The following is a 20,136-nucleotide window of genomic DNA, read 5'->3' as shown; positions in this document are numbered from 1 at the left end:
TCATCTGCCTACTCAGGGAGACGTCGCCCCCTACTGGCCCAGGGCTGCAGAGGATTGTAACACTGTCAGTAAACCATCTACACACGTCAACCACAGACAGATACAGACAGATACAGACAGACAGACAGACAGACAGACAGACACATCTCTTTATGTGGATCCCCATTAGCTGCTACAATTGCATCAGCTCCTCTTCCTGTAGTCCACAAATATTCTTATCAGTGAGATGTGTAAAGACTGCATAGGTTTAGTCCCTTATTTGTCCCCCTATGTTATCCTCATTTAACACACTAAGGCAAGCATATCCACATACTAGTTAAATACACTGCTGATTAATTATTAGGTCATGGTGACAGCTAACTAATACATCACACTTTTATTTGATACAGACTGGAGCCCCATTAAGATTCCATACTATTATCAAGCCCTGTTAATTAGCTACTGAAGAGAAAGAGAGAGAGAAGGGTCATTAGCATGAGTTAATGACAGTGTCTCACAGTGTTGTAATTACACATTACATCACCCCCTCTCCAACATGCAATTAGCTCTGGTTATAAAATATTTTAATGTCTGAGATCAGATTTTCAATTAGGTAATGTTCTGCTCAGGGTGAAAGTGACTAGTGAATGTAGGTGTAATGAACATAAAGGGGTGGTTGTGAATGCTATTGTAACGAATGCAAATGGTTTGCTATTGTTGTGAAAGTAGCTCTAATGAACTTAACAGGGTTGTTGTTGTGAATGTAGCTCTAATCTAATTATATTACATGCCTGCTGGCTTCCCTTGGGGTGAGCTTTTGTGAACGCACCCCTAATCTTGATATTGAAGTAGTGGTAATGAGATGAGCAGGGATAAGGTTAGTATGTTGTGTTGTCAACAGACCAAACTGGGAATTTGTTATTAGAGCAGGCTGTGACTCTATTGTCATGTCACCATGTCTGGCCTGATACTGAGTCATGATTTGGATACAGTATGGATGATGACACCCGAGTGTGGCAGCCAGTGTGCGTGTTTGCGTGCGAGTGTCTGTGTGTGCGTGTCCTTGCGTGCATGTGTGTGTGCCTTGCATAGTCTGCAGTCATACTATGTTTAGCCCTCCCAAGCTGAGGACCGAGGACGTGGACCGGATGAATTCCATCAACTGAACGCACTCATAACAATCGTGGCTCTCCACTGCTATCACTGCCAAGCCTCAGCCGTGAAGTCATCTCCCACAAATACTCCCTCTCTTCCTGAAATGCTCCTTCTCCCTCTCCACATTTTGCCTTTCCAGCAGGCATTGTATTTCACGCTTCCAGGACTCCCTGACTGACTGACCCCCCTAGGCTTGGACTAAGCCCTATACCCCAAACCTAGACCTCAGGCCCAATACCCCAGACCTAGACCTCAGGCCCAATACCCCAGACCTAGACCTCAGGCCCAATAACCCAGACCTAGACCTCAGGCCCAATACCCCAGACCTAGACCTCAGGCCCAATACCACAGACCTAGACCTCAGACCCAATACCCCAGACCTCAGGCCCAATACCCTAGACCTCAGGCCCAATACCTCAGACCTAGACCTCAGGCCCAATACCCCAGACCTAGACCTCAGGCCCAATACTCCAGACCTAGACCTCAGGCCCAATACTCCAGACCTAGACCTCAGGCCCAATACCCTAGACCTCAGGCCCAATACCCTAGATCTCAGGCCCAATACTCCAGACCTAGACCTCAGGCCCAATACCCCAGACCTAGACCTCAGGCCCAATACTCCAGACCTATACCTCAGGTCCAATACCCTAGACCTCAGGCCCAATACCCTAGACCTATACCTCAGGCCCAATACCCTATACCTAGACCTCAGGCCCAATACCCTACACCTAGACCTCAGGCCCAATACCCCAGACCTAGACCTCAGGCCCAATACCCCAGACCTAGACCTCAGGCCCAATAACCCAGACCTAGACCTCAGGCCCAATACCCCAGACCTAGACCTCAGGCCCAATACCACAGACCTAGACCTCAGACCCAATACCCCAGACCTCAGGCCCAATACCCTAGACCTCAGGCCCAATACCTCAGACCTAGACCTCAGGCCCAATACCCCAGACCTAGACCTCAGGCCCAATACTCCAGACCTAGACCTCAGGCCCAATACTCCAGACCTAGACCTCAGGCCCAATACCCTAGACCTCAGGCCCAATACCCTAGATCTCAGGCCCAATACTCCAGACCTAGACCTCAGGCCCAATACCCCAGACCTAGACCTCAGGCCCAATACTCCAGACCTATACCTCAGGTCCAATACCCTAGACCTCAGGCCCAATACCCTACACCTAGACCTCAGGCCCAATACCCCAGACCTAGACCTCAGGCCCAATACTACAGACCTAGACCTCAGGCCCAATACCCCAGACCTAGACCTCAGGCCCAATACCCCAGACCTAGACCTCAGGCCCAATACCCCAGACCTAGACCTCAGGCCCAATACCCCAGACGTAGACCTCAGGCCCAATACCCCAGACCTAGACCTCAGGCCCAATACCCCAGACCTAGACCTCAGACCCTATACCCCAGACCTACCCTCAGGCCCTATACCCCAGACCTATGCCTCAGGCCCTATACCCCAGACCTAGACCTCAGGCCCTATACCCCAGACCTAGACCTCAGGCGCCATACCCCAGCCCCATACCCCAGTCTCAGACCTAGACCTCAGGCCCAATACTCCAGCCCTAGGCCCAATATACCCAACCTCTGGTCCAGCCTCTGGCCTAATCAGATCATGGGGAGCAGCAGACCCCTGAACACACCACCACAAACCACTTGTGCCCCCGCATTCAGCTTCCTGATTAGACACCGGCCTAAGCGGACAGGAATACACACGGAACATTAGCCAATAACAGTCTGTTCTCTGGGAAGAAATGTGTGTCAAGGACCAATCAAAAATAATGACATCAACAGGAAACTATTAGAGTGTAATAACCATTCTTCTGATCCCTGGACTGTTAGGATTTGGAAGACTTTTGGATAGGAACTGTTTTTGTATGTTTTTGAAAACAACCATTGTCTACACGGGTCGGGGAAGATTATTGTGTGTGAACTGTGAACATTCCACATATTCTAAATGTGTTGCTGAAAATACACTGTGCAGTAGTGTCAGTAGTTTTTGTTATGCCCCATTGTCTTACATCAGATAGCACAACTTTCATCTGCAGGGGGTTTGTAAGCTTGACAGTAGCGACAATATCTCTGTGGGCCGAGTTAAGTAAAGGGTGAATTGTGCCCAGGAGGTGTGGGATAAGCAGTACTGGTCTAACATCATTCAGCTTGTCTAACATCATTCAGCTGGTCTAACATCATTCAGGCATTGTTCATCAGTTCCATCCTCGTTGTCCTGTTAGTCTTGCATTTCCTACAGACTGCTTTTCTTGTATGTCTCCTAGGCTGGACACCATTGTCATATCTGCTGGCTGGATTGTTCTAAGATGGCGTAGCAGTCAGACGTATTTGTCCTCGTCTTGTCGTGTCGCCTGTGTATATCTTTTTCTTCGCATATATTTTTTATAATTTTTCGAAAACTCAACTTCAAAACACTCTCCTGCAACCCACCTCACCCAATGTGGTGCGGATCTGTTTTTTTCTAAAGTATTATTCACCTCAAATCCGGAATCCCCCAACAGATGCTAGCCAGCTCACTAGCTACTAGCTAGTAGTCAGCAAACCACTGCTAGCGGTCATCAGCTAACCTTTACCTCGGAAATCTCTCGCCAGTTTGTACAACGCGACTCATACCAGAGCATACCGGACCTGTTTTCTCACCATATCCCCGGATTCCTACCGCAAGCTCTGGAAATTTTCATCTGGATCATTGCAGCTAGCTAGCTGCTATCCGAGTACTGGCTAACGTCGGTCCCAGAGCAAGCAACAATTAGCCTGGAGCTATCCCATGCTAGGCCCTTTCTCCCGGCTAGCTAAAGAGGCCCACCACTCCTGGGCTACAATACCCGGACCCCTTCTACTACCGGTACGGGGCACGGAACCCAGACGATCCTTCATGACTGGACTACGACATAATCTGCTCGAGGGGGTATTCAACTGGCCTCGATATCGCGCCGTCCCCTGAATGCCCATCCGCTAGCCATGGCCCGCTAGCTGCTAGCTGGCTAGAGCATATTGGACTGTTAGCTGTATAGATCCATTGGCAAATTTCTTGGGCCACTACACCTATCTTGCCAAATGGACTTGGACCCCTCTACTACTCGGGAACCCTACTAATCCATCACGACTGGTCTATCAACGTCAATTGATACAAGCTTTCCTCCAACGATATGTCCCTATAAGACCCTTCTGCTAGCTTGCTAGCCCTAGTCTGCTAGCTTGCTAGCCCCGGTCTGCTAGGTCAAATCAAATGTATTTATATTGCCCTTCGTACATCAGCTGATATCTCAAAGTGCTGTACAGAAACCCAGCCTAAAACCCCAAACAGCAAGCAATGCAGGTGTAGAAGCACGGTGGCTAGGAAAAACTCCCTAGAAAGGCCAAAACCTAGGAAGAAACCTAGTGAGGAACCAGGCTATGTGGGTTGGACAGTCCTCTTCTGGCTGTGCCAGGTGGAGATTATAACAGAACATGGCCAAGATGTTCAAATGTTCATAAAAGACCAGCATGGTCAAATAATAATAATCATAGGCAGAACAGTTGAAACTGGAGCAGCAGCACGGCCAGGTGGACTGGGGACAGCAAGGAGTCATCATTGCTGAGCCGGTCACGGGTGCACCTCAGCCACACTCAAGGTACTAAACGATATCATAACCGCCATTGATAAAAGACAGTACTGTGCAGCCGTCTTCATCGACCTTGCCAAGGCTTTCGACTCTGTCAATCACCATATTCTTATCGGCAGACTCAGTAGCCTCGGTTTTTCGGATGACTGCCTTGCCTGGTTCACCAATTACTTTGCAGACAGAGTTCAGTGTGTCAAATCGGAGGGCATGCTGTCCGGTCCTCTGGCAGTCTCTATGGGGGTGCCACAGGGTTCAATTCTCGGGCCGACTCTTTTCTCTGTATACATCAATGATGTTGCTCTTGCTGCGGGCTATTCCCTGATCCACCTCTACGCAGACGACACCATTCTATATACTTTCGGCCCGTCATTGGACACTGTGCTATCTAACCTCCAAACAAGCTTCAATGCCATACAACACTCCTTCCGTGGCCTCCGACTGCTCTTAAACGCTAGTAAAACCAAATGCATGCTTTTCAACCGATCGCTGCATGCACCCGCATGCCCGCCTAGCATCACCACCCTGGATGGTTCCAACCTAGAATATGTGGACATCTATAAGTACCTAGGTGTCTGGCTAGACTGCAAACTCTCCTTCCAGACTCATATCAAACATCTCCAATCGAAAATCAAATCAAGAGTCGGCTTTCTATTCCGCAACAAAGCCTCCTTCACTCACGCCGCCAAGCTTACCCTAGTAAAACTGACTATCCTACCGATCCTCGACTTCGGCGATGTCATCTACAAAATGGCTTCCAACACTCTACTCAGCAAACTGGATGCAGTCTATCACAGTGCCATCCGTTTTGTCACTAAAGCACCTTATACCACCCACCACTGCGACTTGTATGCTCTAGTCGGCTGGCCCTCGCTACATATTCGTCGCCAGACCCACTGGCTCCAGGTCATCTACAAGTCCATGCTAGGTAAAGCTCCGCCTTATCTCAGCTCACTGGTCACGATGGCAACACCCATCCGTAGCACGCGCTCCAGCAGGTGTATCTCACTGATCATCCCTAAAGCCAACACCTCATTTGGCCGCCTTTCGTTCCAGTACTCTGCTGCCTGTGACTGGAACGAATTGCAAAAATCGCTGAAGTTGGAGACTTTTATCTCCCTCACCAACTTCAAACATCAGCTATCTGAGCAGCTAACCGATCGCTGCAGCTGTACATAGTCTATTGGTAAATAGCCCACCCATTTTCACCTACCTCATCCCCATACTGTTTTTATTTATTTATTTTTCTGCTCTTTTGCACACCAATATCTCTACCTGTACATGACCATCTGATCATTTATCACTCCAGTGTTAATCTGCAAAATTGTAATTATTCGCCTACCTCATGCCTTTTGCACACATTGTATATAGACTCCCCCTTTGTTTTCTACTGTGTTATTGACTTGTTAATTGTTTACTCCATGTGTAACTCTGTGTTGTCTGCTCATACTGCTATGCTTTATCTTGGCCAGGTCGCAGTTGCAAATGAGAACTTGTTCTCAACTAGCCTACCTGGTTAAATAAAGGTGAAATAAAAATAAAAATCATGTCAGGTAGTCCTGAGGCATGGTCCTAGGGCTCAGGTCTTCCGAGAGAGAAAGAGAGAATTAGAGAGAGCATACTTAAATTCACACAGGACACCGGATAGGACAGGAGAAGTACTCCAGATATAACAAACTGACCCGAGCCACCCGACACAAACTACTGCAGCATAAATACTGGAGGCTGAGACAGGAGGGGTCAGGAGACACTGTTGCCCCATCTGAGGCCAAACAGGAAGAATATAACCCCACCCACTTTGCCAAAGCACAGCCCCCACACCACTAGAGGGATACCTTCAACCACCAACTTACCATCCTGAGGCAAGGCCGAGTATAGCCCACAAAGATCTCTGCCACGGCACAACCCAAGGGGGGGGGCGCCAACCCAGACAGGAGGATCACATCAGTGACTCAACTCACTCAAGTGACGCACCCCTCCTAGGGACGGTATGAAAGAGCCCTAGTAAGCCAGTGACTCAGACCCTGTAATAGGGTTAGAGGCAGAGAATCCCATTGGAAAGAGGGGAACCGGCCAGGCAGAGAGAGCAAGGGCTGTTCATTGCTACAGAGCCTTTCCGTTCACCTTCACACTCCTGGGCCAGACCACACTCAATCATAGGACCCACTGAAGAGATGAGTCTTCAGTAAAGACTTAAAGGTTGAGACCGAGTTTGCATCTCTCACATGGGTAGGCAGACCATTCCATACAAATGGAGCTCTATAGAAGAAAGCCCTGCCTCCAGCTGTTTGCTTAGAAATTCTAGGGACAATTAGGAGGTCTGCGTCTTGTGACCGTAGCGTACGTGTAGGTATGTACGGCAGGACCAAATCAGGTAAGAGCAAGCCCATGTAATGCTTTGTAAGTTAGCAGTAAAACCTTGAAATCAGCCCTTGCCTTGACAGGAAGCCAGTGTAGGGAGGCTAGCACTGGAGTAATATGATCAAATTTTTGGGTTCTAGTCAGGATTCTAGCAGCCGTATTTAGCACTAACTGAAGTTTATTTAGTGCTTTATCCGGGTAGCCGGAAAGTAGAGCATTGCAGTGGTCTAACCTAGAAGTGACAAAAGCATGGATTAATTTTTCTGCATCATTTTTGGACAGAAAGTTTCTGATTTTTGCAATGTTACGTAGATGGAAAAAAGCTGTCCTTGAAACAGTCTTGATATGTTTGTCAAAAGAGACATCAGGGTCCAGAGTAACACCGAGGTCCTTCACAGTTTTATTTGAGACGACTGTACAACCATTAAGAATAATTGTCAGATTCAACAGAAGATCTCTTTGTTTCTTGGGACCTAGAACAAGCATCTCTGTTTTGTCCAAGTTTAAAAGTAGAAAGTTTGCAGCCATCCACCTCCTTATGTCTGAAACACATGCTTCTAGCGAGGGCAATTTTGGGGCTTCACCATGTTTCATTGAAATGTACAGCTGTGTGTCATCCGCATAGCAGTGAAAGTTAACATTATGTTTTCGAATGACATCCCCAAGAAGTAAAATATATAGTGGTCCTAAAACGGAACCTTGAGGAACACCGAAATTTACAGTTGATTTGTCAGAGGACAAACCATTCACAGAGACAAACTGATATCTTTCCGACAGATAAGATCTAAACCAGAACTTGTCCGTGTAGACCAATTTGGGTTTCCAATCTCTCCAAAATAATGTGGTGATCGATGGTATCAAAAGCAGCACTAAGGTCTAGGAGCACGAGGACAGATGCAGAGCCTCGGTCTGATGTCATTTACCACCTTCACAAGTGCAGTCTCAGTGCTATGATGGGGTCTAAAACCAGACTGAAGCATTTCGAATACATTGTTTGTCTTCAGGAAGGCAGTGAGTTGCTGTGCAACAGCCTTTTCTAATAATTTTGAGAGGAATGGAAGATTCGATATAGGCCGATTAGTTTTTTATATTTTCTGGATCAAGGTTTGGCTTTTTCCAGAGAGGCTTTATTACTGCCACTTTTAGTGAGTTTGGTACACATCCGGTGGATAGAGAGCCATTTATTATGTTCAACATAGGAAGGCCAAGCACAGGAAGCAGCTCTTTCAGTAGTTTAGTTGGAATAGGGTCCAGTATGCAACTTGAAGGTTTAGAGGCCATGATTATTTTCATCATTGTGTCAAGAGATATAGTACTAAAACACTTGAGTGTATCTCTTGATCCTAGGTCCTGGCAGAGTTGTGCAGACTCAGGACAACTGAGCTTTGAAGGAATACGCAGATTTAAAGAGGAGTCTGTAATTTGCTTTCTAATAATCATGATCTTTTCCTCAAAGAAGTTCATTAATTTATTACTGCTGAAGTGAAAGCCATCCTCTCTTGGGGAATGCTGCTTTTTAGTTGGCATTGCGACAGTATCAAAAAGGAATTTCGGATTGTTCTTATTTTCCTCAATTAAGTTGGAAAAATAGGATGTTCGAGCAGCAGTAAGGGCTCTTTGATACTGCACGGTACTGTCTGTCCAAGCTAGTCGGAAGACTTCCAGTTTGGTGTGGCGCCATTTCCGTTCCAATTTTCTGGAAGCTTGCTTCAGGGCTCGGGTATTTTCTGTATACCATGGAGCTAGTTTCTTATGACAAATGTTTTTAGGGGTGCAACGGCATCTAGGGTATCAAGGTTAAATTGAGTTCCTCAGTTAGGTGGTTAACTGATTTTTGTCCTCTGGCGTCCTTGGGTAGACAGAGGGAGTCTGGAAGGACATCAAGGAATCTTTGTGTTGTCTGTGAATTTATAGCACGACTTTTGATGTTCCTTGGTTGGGGTCTGAGCAGATTATTTGTTGCAATTGCAAACTTAATAAAATGGTGGTCTGATAGTCCAGGATTATGAGGAAAAACATTAAGATCCACAACATTTATTCCATGGTACAAAACTAGGTCCAGAGTATGACTGTGACAGTGAGTAGGTCCAGAGACATGTTGGACAAAACCCACTGAGTCGATGATGGCTCCGAAAGATTTTTGGAGTGGGTCTGTGGACTTTTCCATGTGAATATTAAAGTCACCAAAGATTAGAATATTATCTGCTATGACTACAAGATCCGATAGGAATTCAGGGAACTCAATGAGGAACACTGTATATGGCCCAGGAGGCCTGTAAACAGTAGCTATAAAAAGTGATTGAGTAGGCTGCATAGATTTCATGACTAGAAGCTCAAAAGACTAAAATGTCTTTTTTTTTTGTTGTAAATTTAAATTTGCTATCGTAAATGTTAGCAACACCTCCGCCTTTGCGGGATGCACGGGGGATATGGTCACTAGTGTAGCCAGGAGGTGAGGCCTCATTTAACCTCTAGCGTCAAGCAATCCCGTATCCGGGAGCGTAATCATAGCCTTAAGCTCATTACCATAACGCAACGTTTCCTATTCATGAAAATGAAATGAAATAAATATATTGAAACACAAGCTTAGCCTTTTGTTAACAACACTGTCATCTCAGATTTTCAAAATATGCGTTACAGCCAACGCTAGACAAGCATTTGTGTAAGTTTAGCATGGCATAATGCTATGCTAGGCTGTGCTGGCAGCAGGCAACATTTTCACAAAAATAAGAAAAGCAACCAAATTAAATTTACCTTTGAAGAACTTCAGATGCTTTCACTCAGGAGACTCCCAGTTAGATAGAAAATGTTCCTTTTTTTCCAAAAATAATATTTTTGGAGGCAAAAAACAACACGTTTGTTCATCCTGCTTGGCTGAGAAATCGACCGAAAATACTTCAACTATAACGCCAAACTTTTTTCAAAATTTGCTCCATAATATCGACAGAAACACGGCAAACGTTGTTTAGGATCCATCCTCAAAGTGTTTTTAACATATGTATTCAATAATATATCCGTGGAGGCAGTTGGTTTCTCATAAGAAACTATTGGAAAAATGGCTACCTCAGTATTTTACGCAACGTTTTCTCCGGGAGACACCATGTGACCACATGCTATATATGGTCCCTTACAGCCATTCTCCTTTCGGAAAAGCTGACCACGACTCCATTTTGTTGATCCCTGCCTACAGACAGAAACTAAAACAAGAAGCTCCCGCGCTGAGGTCTGTTCAACGCTGATCCGACCAATCTGATTCCACACTCCAAGACTGCTTCCTTCACGTGGACTGGGATATGTTTCGAATTGCATCAAACAACAACATTGACGAATACGCTGATTCGGTGAGCGAGTTCATTAGAACGTGCGTTGAAGATGTCGTTCCCATAGCAACGATGAAAACATTCCCAAACCAGAAACCGTGGATTGATGGCAGCATTCGCGTGAAACTGAAAGGGCTAACTACTGCTTTTAATCAGGGCAAGGTGACCGGAAACATGACCGAATACAAACAGTGTAGCTATTCCCTCCGCAAGGCAATCAAACAAGCTAAGCATCAGTATAGAGACAAAGTAGAATCTCAATTCAATGGCTCAGACACAAGAGGTATGTGGCAGGGTCTACAGTCAATCACGGATTACAAAAAGAAAACCAGCCCCGTCACGGACCAGGATGTCTTGCTCCCAGGCAGACTAAATTACTTTTTTGCCCGCTTTGAGGACAATACAGTGCAACTGACACGGCCCGCAACTAAAACATGCGGACTCTCCTTCACTGCAGCCGACGTGAGGAAAACATTTAAACGTGTCAACCCTCGCAAGGCTGCAAGCCCAGACGGCATCCCCAGCCGCGCCCTCAGAGCATGCGCAGACCGGCTGGTGTGTTTACGGACATACTCAATCAATCCTTATCCCAGTCTGCTGTTCCCACATGCTTCAAGAGGGTCACCATTGTTCCTGTTCCCAAGAAAGCTAAGGTAACTGAGCTAAACGTTGCACTCACTTCCGTCATTATGAAGTGCTTTGAGAGGCTAGTCAAGGACCATATAACCTCCACCCTACCTGACACCCTAGACCCACTCCAATTTGCTTACCGCCCCAATAGGTCCACAGACGATGCAATCTCAACCACACTGCACACTGTCCTAACCCATCTGGACAAGAGGAATACCTATGTGAGAATGCTGTTCATCGACTACAGCTTGGCATTTAACACCATATTGCCCTCCAAGCTCGTCATCAAGCTCGAGACCCTAGGTCTCGACCCCGCCCTGTGCAACTGGGTACTGGACTTCCTGACGGGCCACCCCCAGGTGGTGAGGGTAGGTAAAAGCATCTCCACCCCGCTGATCCTCAACACTGGGGCCCCACAAGGGTGCGTTCTGACCCCTCTCCTGTAGTAGTCCCTGTTCACCCACGACTGGCTGGCCATGCACACCTCCAACTCAATCATCAAGTTTGCAGACGACACTACAGTGGTAGGCTTGATTACCAACAACGACGAGGCGGCCTACAGGGAGGAGGTGGGGGCCCTCGGGAGTGTGGTGTCAGGAAAAAACCTCACACTCAACGTCAACAAAACTAAGGAGATGATCCTGGACTTCAGGAAACAGCAGAGGGAGCACCCCCCTATCCACATCGACGGGACAGTAGTGGAGAGGGTAGTACGTTTTAAGTTCCTTGGCATACACATCACGGACAAACTGAATTGGTCCACCCACACAGACAGCGTTGTGAAGAAGGTGCAACACCCGATGTCACAGGAAGGCCATAAAGAGCATCAAGGACAACAACCAACCGAGCCACTGCCTGTTCACCCAGCTATCATCCAGAAGGCGAGGTCAGTACAGGTGCATCAAAGCAGGTACTGAGAGACCTGAAAATCAGCTTCTATCAGACTGTTAAACAGCCACCACTAACATTGAGTGGCTGCTGCCAACATACTGACTCAACTCCAGCCTCTTTAATAATGTAAAAATTGATGAAAAATGTATCACTAGCCACTTTAAACAATGCCACTTCATATAATGTTTACATACCCTACATTACTCATCTCATACTGTATGTATATACTGTATGAGATACCATCTACTGCATCTTGCCTATGCCATTCTGTACCATCACTCATTCATATATTTTTATGTACATATTCTTCATTCCTTTACACTTGTGTGTATAAGGTAGTTGTTGTGAAATTGTTTGGTTAGATTACTCGTTGGTTATTACTGCATTGTCGGAACTAGAAGCACAAGCATTTCGCTACACTCGCATTACCATCTGCTAACCATGTGTATGTAACCAGAAAGTTGCAAGTTCAAACCCCCGAGCTGACATGGTAAAAATCTGTCGTTCTGCTCCTGTTCTGCTCCTGACGGCCTGTTCCTAGGCCGTCATTGAAAATAAGAATTTGTTCTTAACTGACTTGCCTGGTTAAATAAAGGTAAAATAAAAAAATTAAAATGTGACAAATAAAATTTGATTTGATCTATCTTCAGTGCTCGTGCTGCTAGGTTATCTAAACTGTGACATGTTTAACACCCCGGCCATCCTACAATCTAAGCTTGATGCCCTCAATCTCACACAAATTATCAATGAACCCACCAGGTACAACCCCAAATCCATAAACACGGGCACCCTCATAGATATCATCCTAACCAACTTGCCCTCCAAATACACCTTTGCTGTTTTCAACCAAGATCTCAGCGATCACTGCCTCATTGCCTGTATCCGTAATGGGTCTGCGGTCAAACGACCACCCCTCATCACTGTGAAACACACCCTAAAACACTTCAGCAAGCAGGCCTTTCTAATCGACCTGGCCCGGGTATCCTGGAAGGATATTGACCTCATCACGTCAGTAGAGGATGCCTGGTTGTTCTTTAAAAGATCCTCCCTCACCATCTTAAATAAGCATGCCCCATTCAAAAAAATGTAGAACCAGGAAAAGATATAGCCCTTGGTTCTCTCCAGACCTGACTGCCCTTAACCAACACAAAAACATCCTGTGGCGTTCTGCATTAGCATCGAACAGCCCCCATAATATGCAACTTTTCAGGGAAGTTAGGAACAAATATACACAGGCAGTTGGAAAAGCAAAGGCTAGCTTTTTCAAGCAGAAATGTGCATCCTGTAGCACAAACTCGAAAAAGTTCTGGGACACTGTAAAATCCATGGAGAATAAGAGCACCTCCTCCCAGCTGCCCACTGCACTGAGGCTAGGAAACACTGTCACCACCGATCAATCCACTATAATTGATCATTTCAATAAGCATTTTTCTACGTTTGGCCATGCTTTCCACCTGGCTACCCCTACCCCGGTCAACAGCCCTGCGCTCCCCACAGCAACTTGCCACAACCTCCCCCCACTTCTCCTTCACCCAAATCCAGATAGCTGATGAAAGAACTGCAAAATCTGGAACCCTACAAATCAGCTGGGATATACAATCTGGACCCACTCTTTCTAGAATTAACTGCTGAAATTGTTGCATCCCCTATTACTAGCCTGTTCAACCTCTTTCGTATCATCTGAGATTCCCATAGATTGGAAAGCTGCCGTGGTCATCCCCCTCTTCAAAGGGGGAGACATTCTAGACCCAAACTGCTACAGACCTATATCTATTCTACCCTGCCTTTCTATGGTCTTCGAAAGCCAAGTTAACAAACAGATTACCGACCATTTCGAATCCCACCATACCTTCTCCACTATGCAATCTTGTTTCAGAGCTGGTCATGGGTGCACCTCAGCCTCGCTCAAGGTCCTAAACAATATCATAACTGCCATCGATAAGAGACATTACTGTGCAGCCGTATTCATTGACCTGGCCAAGGCTTTTGACTCTGTCAATCAGCACATTCTTATCGGCAGACTCAACAGCCTTGGTTTCTCAAATGATTGCCTCGCCTGGTTCACCAACTACTTCTTTGATAGAGTTCCGTGTGTCAAATCGGAAGGCCTGTTGTCCGGACCTCTTGCAGTTTCTATTGGGGTGCCACAGGGCTCAATTCTCGTATTGAAATAAACTTTTGTTCTCGACCAAATACTTATTTTCCACCATAATTTGCAAATAAATTCATTAAAAATCATACAATGTGATTTTCTGGATTTTTTTTATCATTTTGTCTGTCATAGTTGAAGTGTACCTATGATGAAAATGACAGGCCTCTCTCATCTTTTTAAGTGGGAGAACTTGCACAGTTGGTGGCTGACTAAATACGTTTTTGCCCCACTGTATATCTCGCTGGTCACCCCCAAAGCCAATTCTTCCTTTGGCTGCCTCTCCTTCCAGTTCTCTGCTGCCAATGACTGGAACGAACTGCAAAAATCATTAAAGCTGGAGACTCATAACTCCCTCACTAGCTTTAAGCACCAGCTGTCAGAGCAGCTCACAGATTACTGCACCTGTACATAGCTCATCTGTAAATTAGCCCATCCAATCTACCTCATCCCCATACTGTATTTATTTATCTTTCTCCTTTGCACCCCAGTATCTCTACTTTCACATTCATCTTCTGCACATTCTACCATTCCAGTGTTTAATTACTAAATTGTAATTACTTCGCCACTATGGTCTATTTATTGCCTTACCTCTTATCCTACCTCATTTGCACATAGATGTTTTTCTACTGTATTATTGATTGTATGTTTGTTTATTCCATGTGTAACTCTGTGTTGTTGTATGTGTCAAACTGCTTTGCTTTTCTTGGCCAGGTTGTAGTTGTAAATGAGAACTTATTCTCAACTAGCCTACCTGGTTAAGTAAAGGTGAAATAAATAAAAAATATCGGCACCCAGAATGGGTCGGTGTCCAGTATGGATTTGAGAGAAGAGAAAATGACTATTTTAAAACAGACTTAGGGAAGGCTGATCAGTATGGTGTGATAGTCTCTCACTACAGGCAGACAGCTAAGAGAGCGTTCGCGATCACGCACATTTACATGTTTTCATTTAGGACCACTGCGATGACGCAACACACCAGACATGACCCGAGGTGTTCATTGTTACTCTGTCCCCCAGTCGGGCCCAGCCGGGCAGAGCCGGCCACGCTCTAGACTAGCAGATCTGGGTGATACACACACACACACACTCTCTGTCTCTAACACACACACATAGACACACAATTCTAACCCTAACTCTCCTCACTCACACACACACAGAGAGAGACACACACACACACACACAGACACACAATTCTAACCCTAACTCTCCTCACTCACACACACAAACACACACACACAGACACACAATTATAACCCTAACTCTCCTCACTCACACACACAGACACACACACACAGACACAAAATTATAACCCTAACTCTCCTCACTCACACACACACAGAGACACACACACACAGACACAATTCTAACCATAACTCACCTCAAACACACACACACAGAGACACACAATTCTAAACCTAACTCTCCTCAAACACACACACACACACAGACACACAATTATAACCATAACTCTCCTCAAACACACACACAGAGACACACACACACACACAAACACACACACAGACACACAATTTTAACCCTAACTCTCCTCAAACACACACACAGAGACACACACACAGACACACACGCCTGCTCAACCTTTCTCTCTCTGCATGATATAAAAAAGGAGAGCAGAGCAGAAGGGATGAGAGGAGGGATGAGAGGAGGGAGAAGAGGAGGGAGAAGAGGAGGGAGAAGAGGAGGGATGAGAGGAGGGGTGAGAGGAGGGATGAGAGGAGGGAGAAGAGGAGGGATGAGAGGGAGAAGAGGGAGGATGAGAGGAGGGAGAAGAGGAGGGAGAAGAGATGACAGGATGGACAAAACAGTTGAGTGGAAAGGAGAGTATGACAGGAGGAGGATCTGACCCTGGTAAAATCAACTTTTCTTATCCTGGGGGAGATCTCATGCTCCACTTGTGAAAATACCTTTTTAATGTTGTTTGGTTTACTTTCATTCTCCTTCCTCCTACTTCTCTAAGGCATCCACAGATGTTCAGGGCGTAAACATTTTGGAGACACACACACACACACCTGCTCTGCATGCAGGTCATAACATCCTCATTGCTCCTTCTCCCCCCCAACCCCGACTCGGCTGATTACATCAATTACATGACATCTGCTGTGAAAGAATGTCAGTCAGTCTGTCTGCGCCTGTCTGTGTTCTCCGTTAAGGCTCAGTCGCCCAGATAGACGTTTGGAGTCTGTCTGCCCCCGTCTGTGTTCTCCGTTAAGGCTCATTCGCCCAGATAGACGTTTGGAGTCTGTCTGCCCCTGTCTGTGTTCTCCGTTAAGGCTCAGTCGCCCAGATAGACGTTTGGAGTCTGTCTGCCCCCGTCTGTGTTCTCCGTTAAGGCTCAGTCGCCCAGATAGACGTTTGGAGTCTGTCTGCCCCTGTCTGTGTTCTCCGTTAAGGCTCAGTCGCCCAGATAGACGTTTGGAGTCTGTCTGCCCCCGTCTGTGTTCTCCGTTAAGGCTCAGTCGCCCAGATAGACGTTTGGAGTCTGTCTGCCCCTGTCTGTGTTCTCCGTTAAGGCTCAGCCGCCCAGATAGACGTTTGGAGTCTGTCTGCCCCTGTCTGTGTTCTCCGTTAAGGCTCAGTCGCCCAGATAGACGTTTGGAGTCTGTCTGCCCCTGTCTGTGTTCTCCGTTAAGGCTCAGTCGCCTAGATAGACGTTTGGAGTCTGTCTGCCCCTGTCTGTGTTCTCCGTTAAGGCTCAGTCGCCCAGATAGACGTTTGGAGTCTGTCTGCCCTTGTCTGTGTTCTCCGTTAAGGCTCAGCCGCCCAGATAGACGTTTGGAGTCTGTCTGCCCCTGTCTGTGTTCTCCGTTAAGGCTCAGTCGCCCAGATAGACGTTTGGAGTCTGTCTGCCCTTGTCTGTGTTCTCCGTTAAGGCTCAGCCGCCCAGATAGACGTTTGGAGTCTGTCTGCCCCTGTCTGTGTTCTCCGTTAAGGCTCAGTCGCCCAGATAGACGTTTGGAGTCTGTCTGCCCCCGTCTGTGTTCTCCGTTAAGGCTCAGTCGCCCAGATAGACGTTTGGAGTTTAGAACTTGAGCGGACAGGAACAGCTGGGTCTGGTTCTATTTTGCCCGGCACCAATATGCTCCCTACCCCTCCTCCTTGGACCTAACCCTTCATTGTTTGCCTGGAAAGGTATAGCAGTGTAGTGGTGGAGCTCCCATCATATTCCTTACACCTTACAGATCTACAAACACCAGAGAGTTTTAGGGGGAGTATAGGAGGGAATTTTGACCGTGGTGCTGTGTCCCTCATAGCTTACCATCCATCTGTCTTCCTTTGTGTCTATAGATCATGCAGCAGATGAGTGACCATCGTTATGACAAGCTGACAGTGCCTGATGACATTGCAGCCAACACCATCTACATGAACCTCCCTGGCAAAGGTCATGTGCTGTTACACTGCACCCCAGAGGAGTTCCCAGAGAGTGCCAAGGTGAGCAAACACACACACACACACACACACACACATATGTACAGTATACACACATATTCACATGCACGCATACACTAACACACACACTCTGTGACTCTTGGATATCAGCTCGTATGGGAGCAGTGAATGTTATTGTCTCTGTAGCGGTAAGGCATGGTTGGGGATGAGCCATGTCATTTACATTCCTCAGTGTCACTACACAGTAACTCACTCTGGGCTCCTGGTTACCACATCACCAACACCCTGCAATCTGCACAGACAGCTCCAACACTTCAAATGTACTCTCCCAAACTTTAACATTTATTTTTAGTACACACTGTTTATTGAAATATGTCTCTTTGGATTTGGAACCGTTGTCCAAAGGCTGACTATTATATTTTCCTTGAGGATTGGCTGAAGGGAAATTCAAGCCAAACATTATAAAATCAGAGTGACTGCCTCTCTTTCCTGTATCAGACCACTGTGGGGACGTGTGTATTCATATGTGTCCTGGATGGAAACTTGGGACACTTTCTGCCTCTGAGCACCAGCTGTGTGATGAAGAATCATTCATGTAGAGGTGTTGGAATCCCAATATTCAGTGGTGTCAGACCATAGGGATACATCTCTGTGTGTCAGACACAGTTCCATGTAAACACACACACACAAATACACACACTCACTCTCTCTCTCTTTTTCTCTATATATTTCAAAAGCAGCATGATTGAACATCACATCTACAGTTGAAGTCAGAAGTTTACATACAGTGGGGCAAAAAAGTATTTAGTCAGCCACCAATTGTGCAAGTTCTCCCACTTAAAAAGATGAGAGAGGCCTGTAATTTTCATCATAGGTACACTTCAACTATGACAGACAAAATGATAAAGAAAATCCAGAAAATCACATTGTAGGATTTTTTATGAATTTATTTGCAAATTATGGTGGAAAATAAGTGTTTGGTCACCTACAAAGATTTCTGGCTCTCACAAACCTGTATCTTCTTCTTTAAGAGGCTCCTCTGTCTTCCACTTGTTACCTGTATTAATGGCACCTGTTTGAACTTGTTATCAGTATAAAAGACACCTGTCCACAACCTCAAACAGTCACACTCCAAACTCCACTATGGCCAAGACCAAAGAGCTGTCAAAGGACACCAGAAACAAAATTGTAGACCTGCACCAGGCTGGGAAGACTGAATATGCAATAGGTAAGCAGCTTGGTTTGAAGAAATCAATTGTGAGAGCAATTATTAGGAAATGGAAGACATACAAGACCACTGATAATCTCCCTCGATCTGGGGCTCCACGCAAGATCTCACCCCGTGGGGTCAAAATGATCACAAGAACGGTGAGCAAAAATCCCAGAACCACACGGGGGGACCTAGTGAATGACCTGCAGAGAGCTGGGACCAAAGTAACAAAGCCTACCATCAGTAACACACTACGCCGCCAGGGGCTCAAATCCTGCAGTGCCACACGTGTCCCCCTGCTTAAGCCAGTACATGTCCAGGCCCGTCTGAAGTTTGCTAGAGAGCATTTGGATGATCCAGAAGAAGATTGGGAGAATGTCATATGGTCAGATGAAACCAAAATATAACTTTTTGGTAAAAACTCAACTCGTCGTGTTTGGAGGACAAAGAATGATGAGTTGCATCCAAAGAACACCATACCTACTGTGAAGCATGGGGGTGGAAACATCATGCTTTGGGGCTGTTTTTCTGCAAAGGGACCAGGACGACTGATCCGTGTAAAGGAAAGAATGAATGGGGCAATGTATCATGAGATTGAGTGAAAACCTCCTTCCATCAGCAAGGGCATTGAAGATGAAACGTGGCTGGGTCTTTCAGCATGACAATGATCCCAAACCCACCATCCGGGCAAGGAAGGAGTGGCTTCGTAAGAAGCATTTCAAGGTCCTGGAGTGGCCTAGCCAGTCTCCAGATCTCAACCCCATAGAAAATCTTTGGAGGGAGTTGAAAGTCCGTGTTGCCCAGCAACAGCCCCAAAACATCACTGCTCTAGAGAAGATCTGCATGGAGGAATGGGCCAAAATACCAGCAACAGTGTGTGAAAACCTTGTGAAGACTTACAGAAAACGTTTGAACTCTGTCATTGCCAACAACAAAGTATTGAGATAAACTTTTGTTATTGACCAAATATTTATTTTCCACCATAATTTGCAAATAAATTCATAAAAAATCCTACAATGTGATTGTCTGGATTTGTTTCCCTCATTTTGTCTGTCATAGTTGAAGTGTACCTATGATGAAAATTACAGGCCTCTCTCATCTTTTTAAGTGGGAGAACTTGCACAATTGGTGGCTGACTACATACTTTTTTGCCCCACTGTACACTTAGGTTGGCGTAATTAAAACACATTTTTAAACCACTCCACAAATTTCTTGTTAACAAACTATAGTTTTGGCAAGTCGGTTAGGACATCTACTTTGTGCATGACACAAGCAATCTTTCCAAAATTTGTTTACAGACAGATTATTACACTTATAATTCATTGTATCACAATCCCAGTGGGTCAGAAATGTACATACACTAAGTTGACTGTGCCTTTAAACAGGTTGGAAAGTTACAGAAAA

General features: G+C 45.9%; 1 protein-coding gene across 1 annotated transcript in view; it reads left to right on the top strand.

Moving 5' to 3' along the window:
* ddah1 (dimethylarginine dimethylaminohydrolase 1) overlaps window positions 1-20,136 on the top strand; it is a 152,228-nt gene that overhangs the window by 116,405 nt on the left and 15,687 nt on the right. Inside the window, exon 5 of the mRNA XM_036978598.1 lies at window positions 17,421-17,564. Coding sequence (XP_036834493.1) covers window positions 17,421-17,564 — 144 coding nt within the window. The remainder of the gene's footprint in view (window positions 1-17,420; window positions 17,565-20,136) is intronic.

This window comes from Oncorhynchus mykiss, chromosome 5 (assembly GCF_013265735.2).
Source record: "Oncorhynchus mykiss isolate Arlee chromosome 5, USDA_OmykA_1.1, whole genome shotgun sequence".
NCBI lineage: Eukaryota > Metazoa > Chordata > Actinopteri > Salmoniformes > Salmonidae > Oncorhynchus > Oncorhynchus mykiss.
This window is presented reverse-complemented; position numbering and strand designations above follow the sequence as displayed.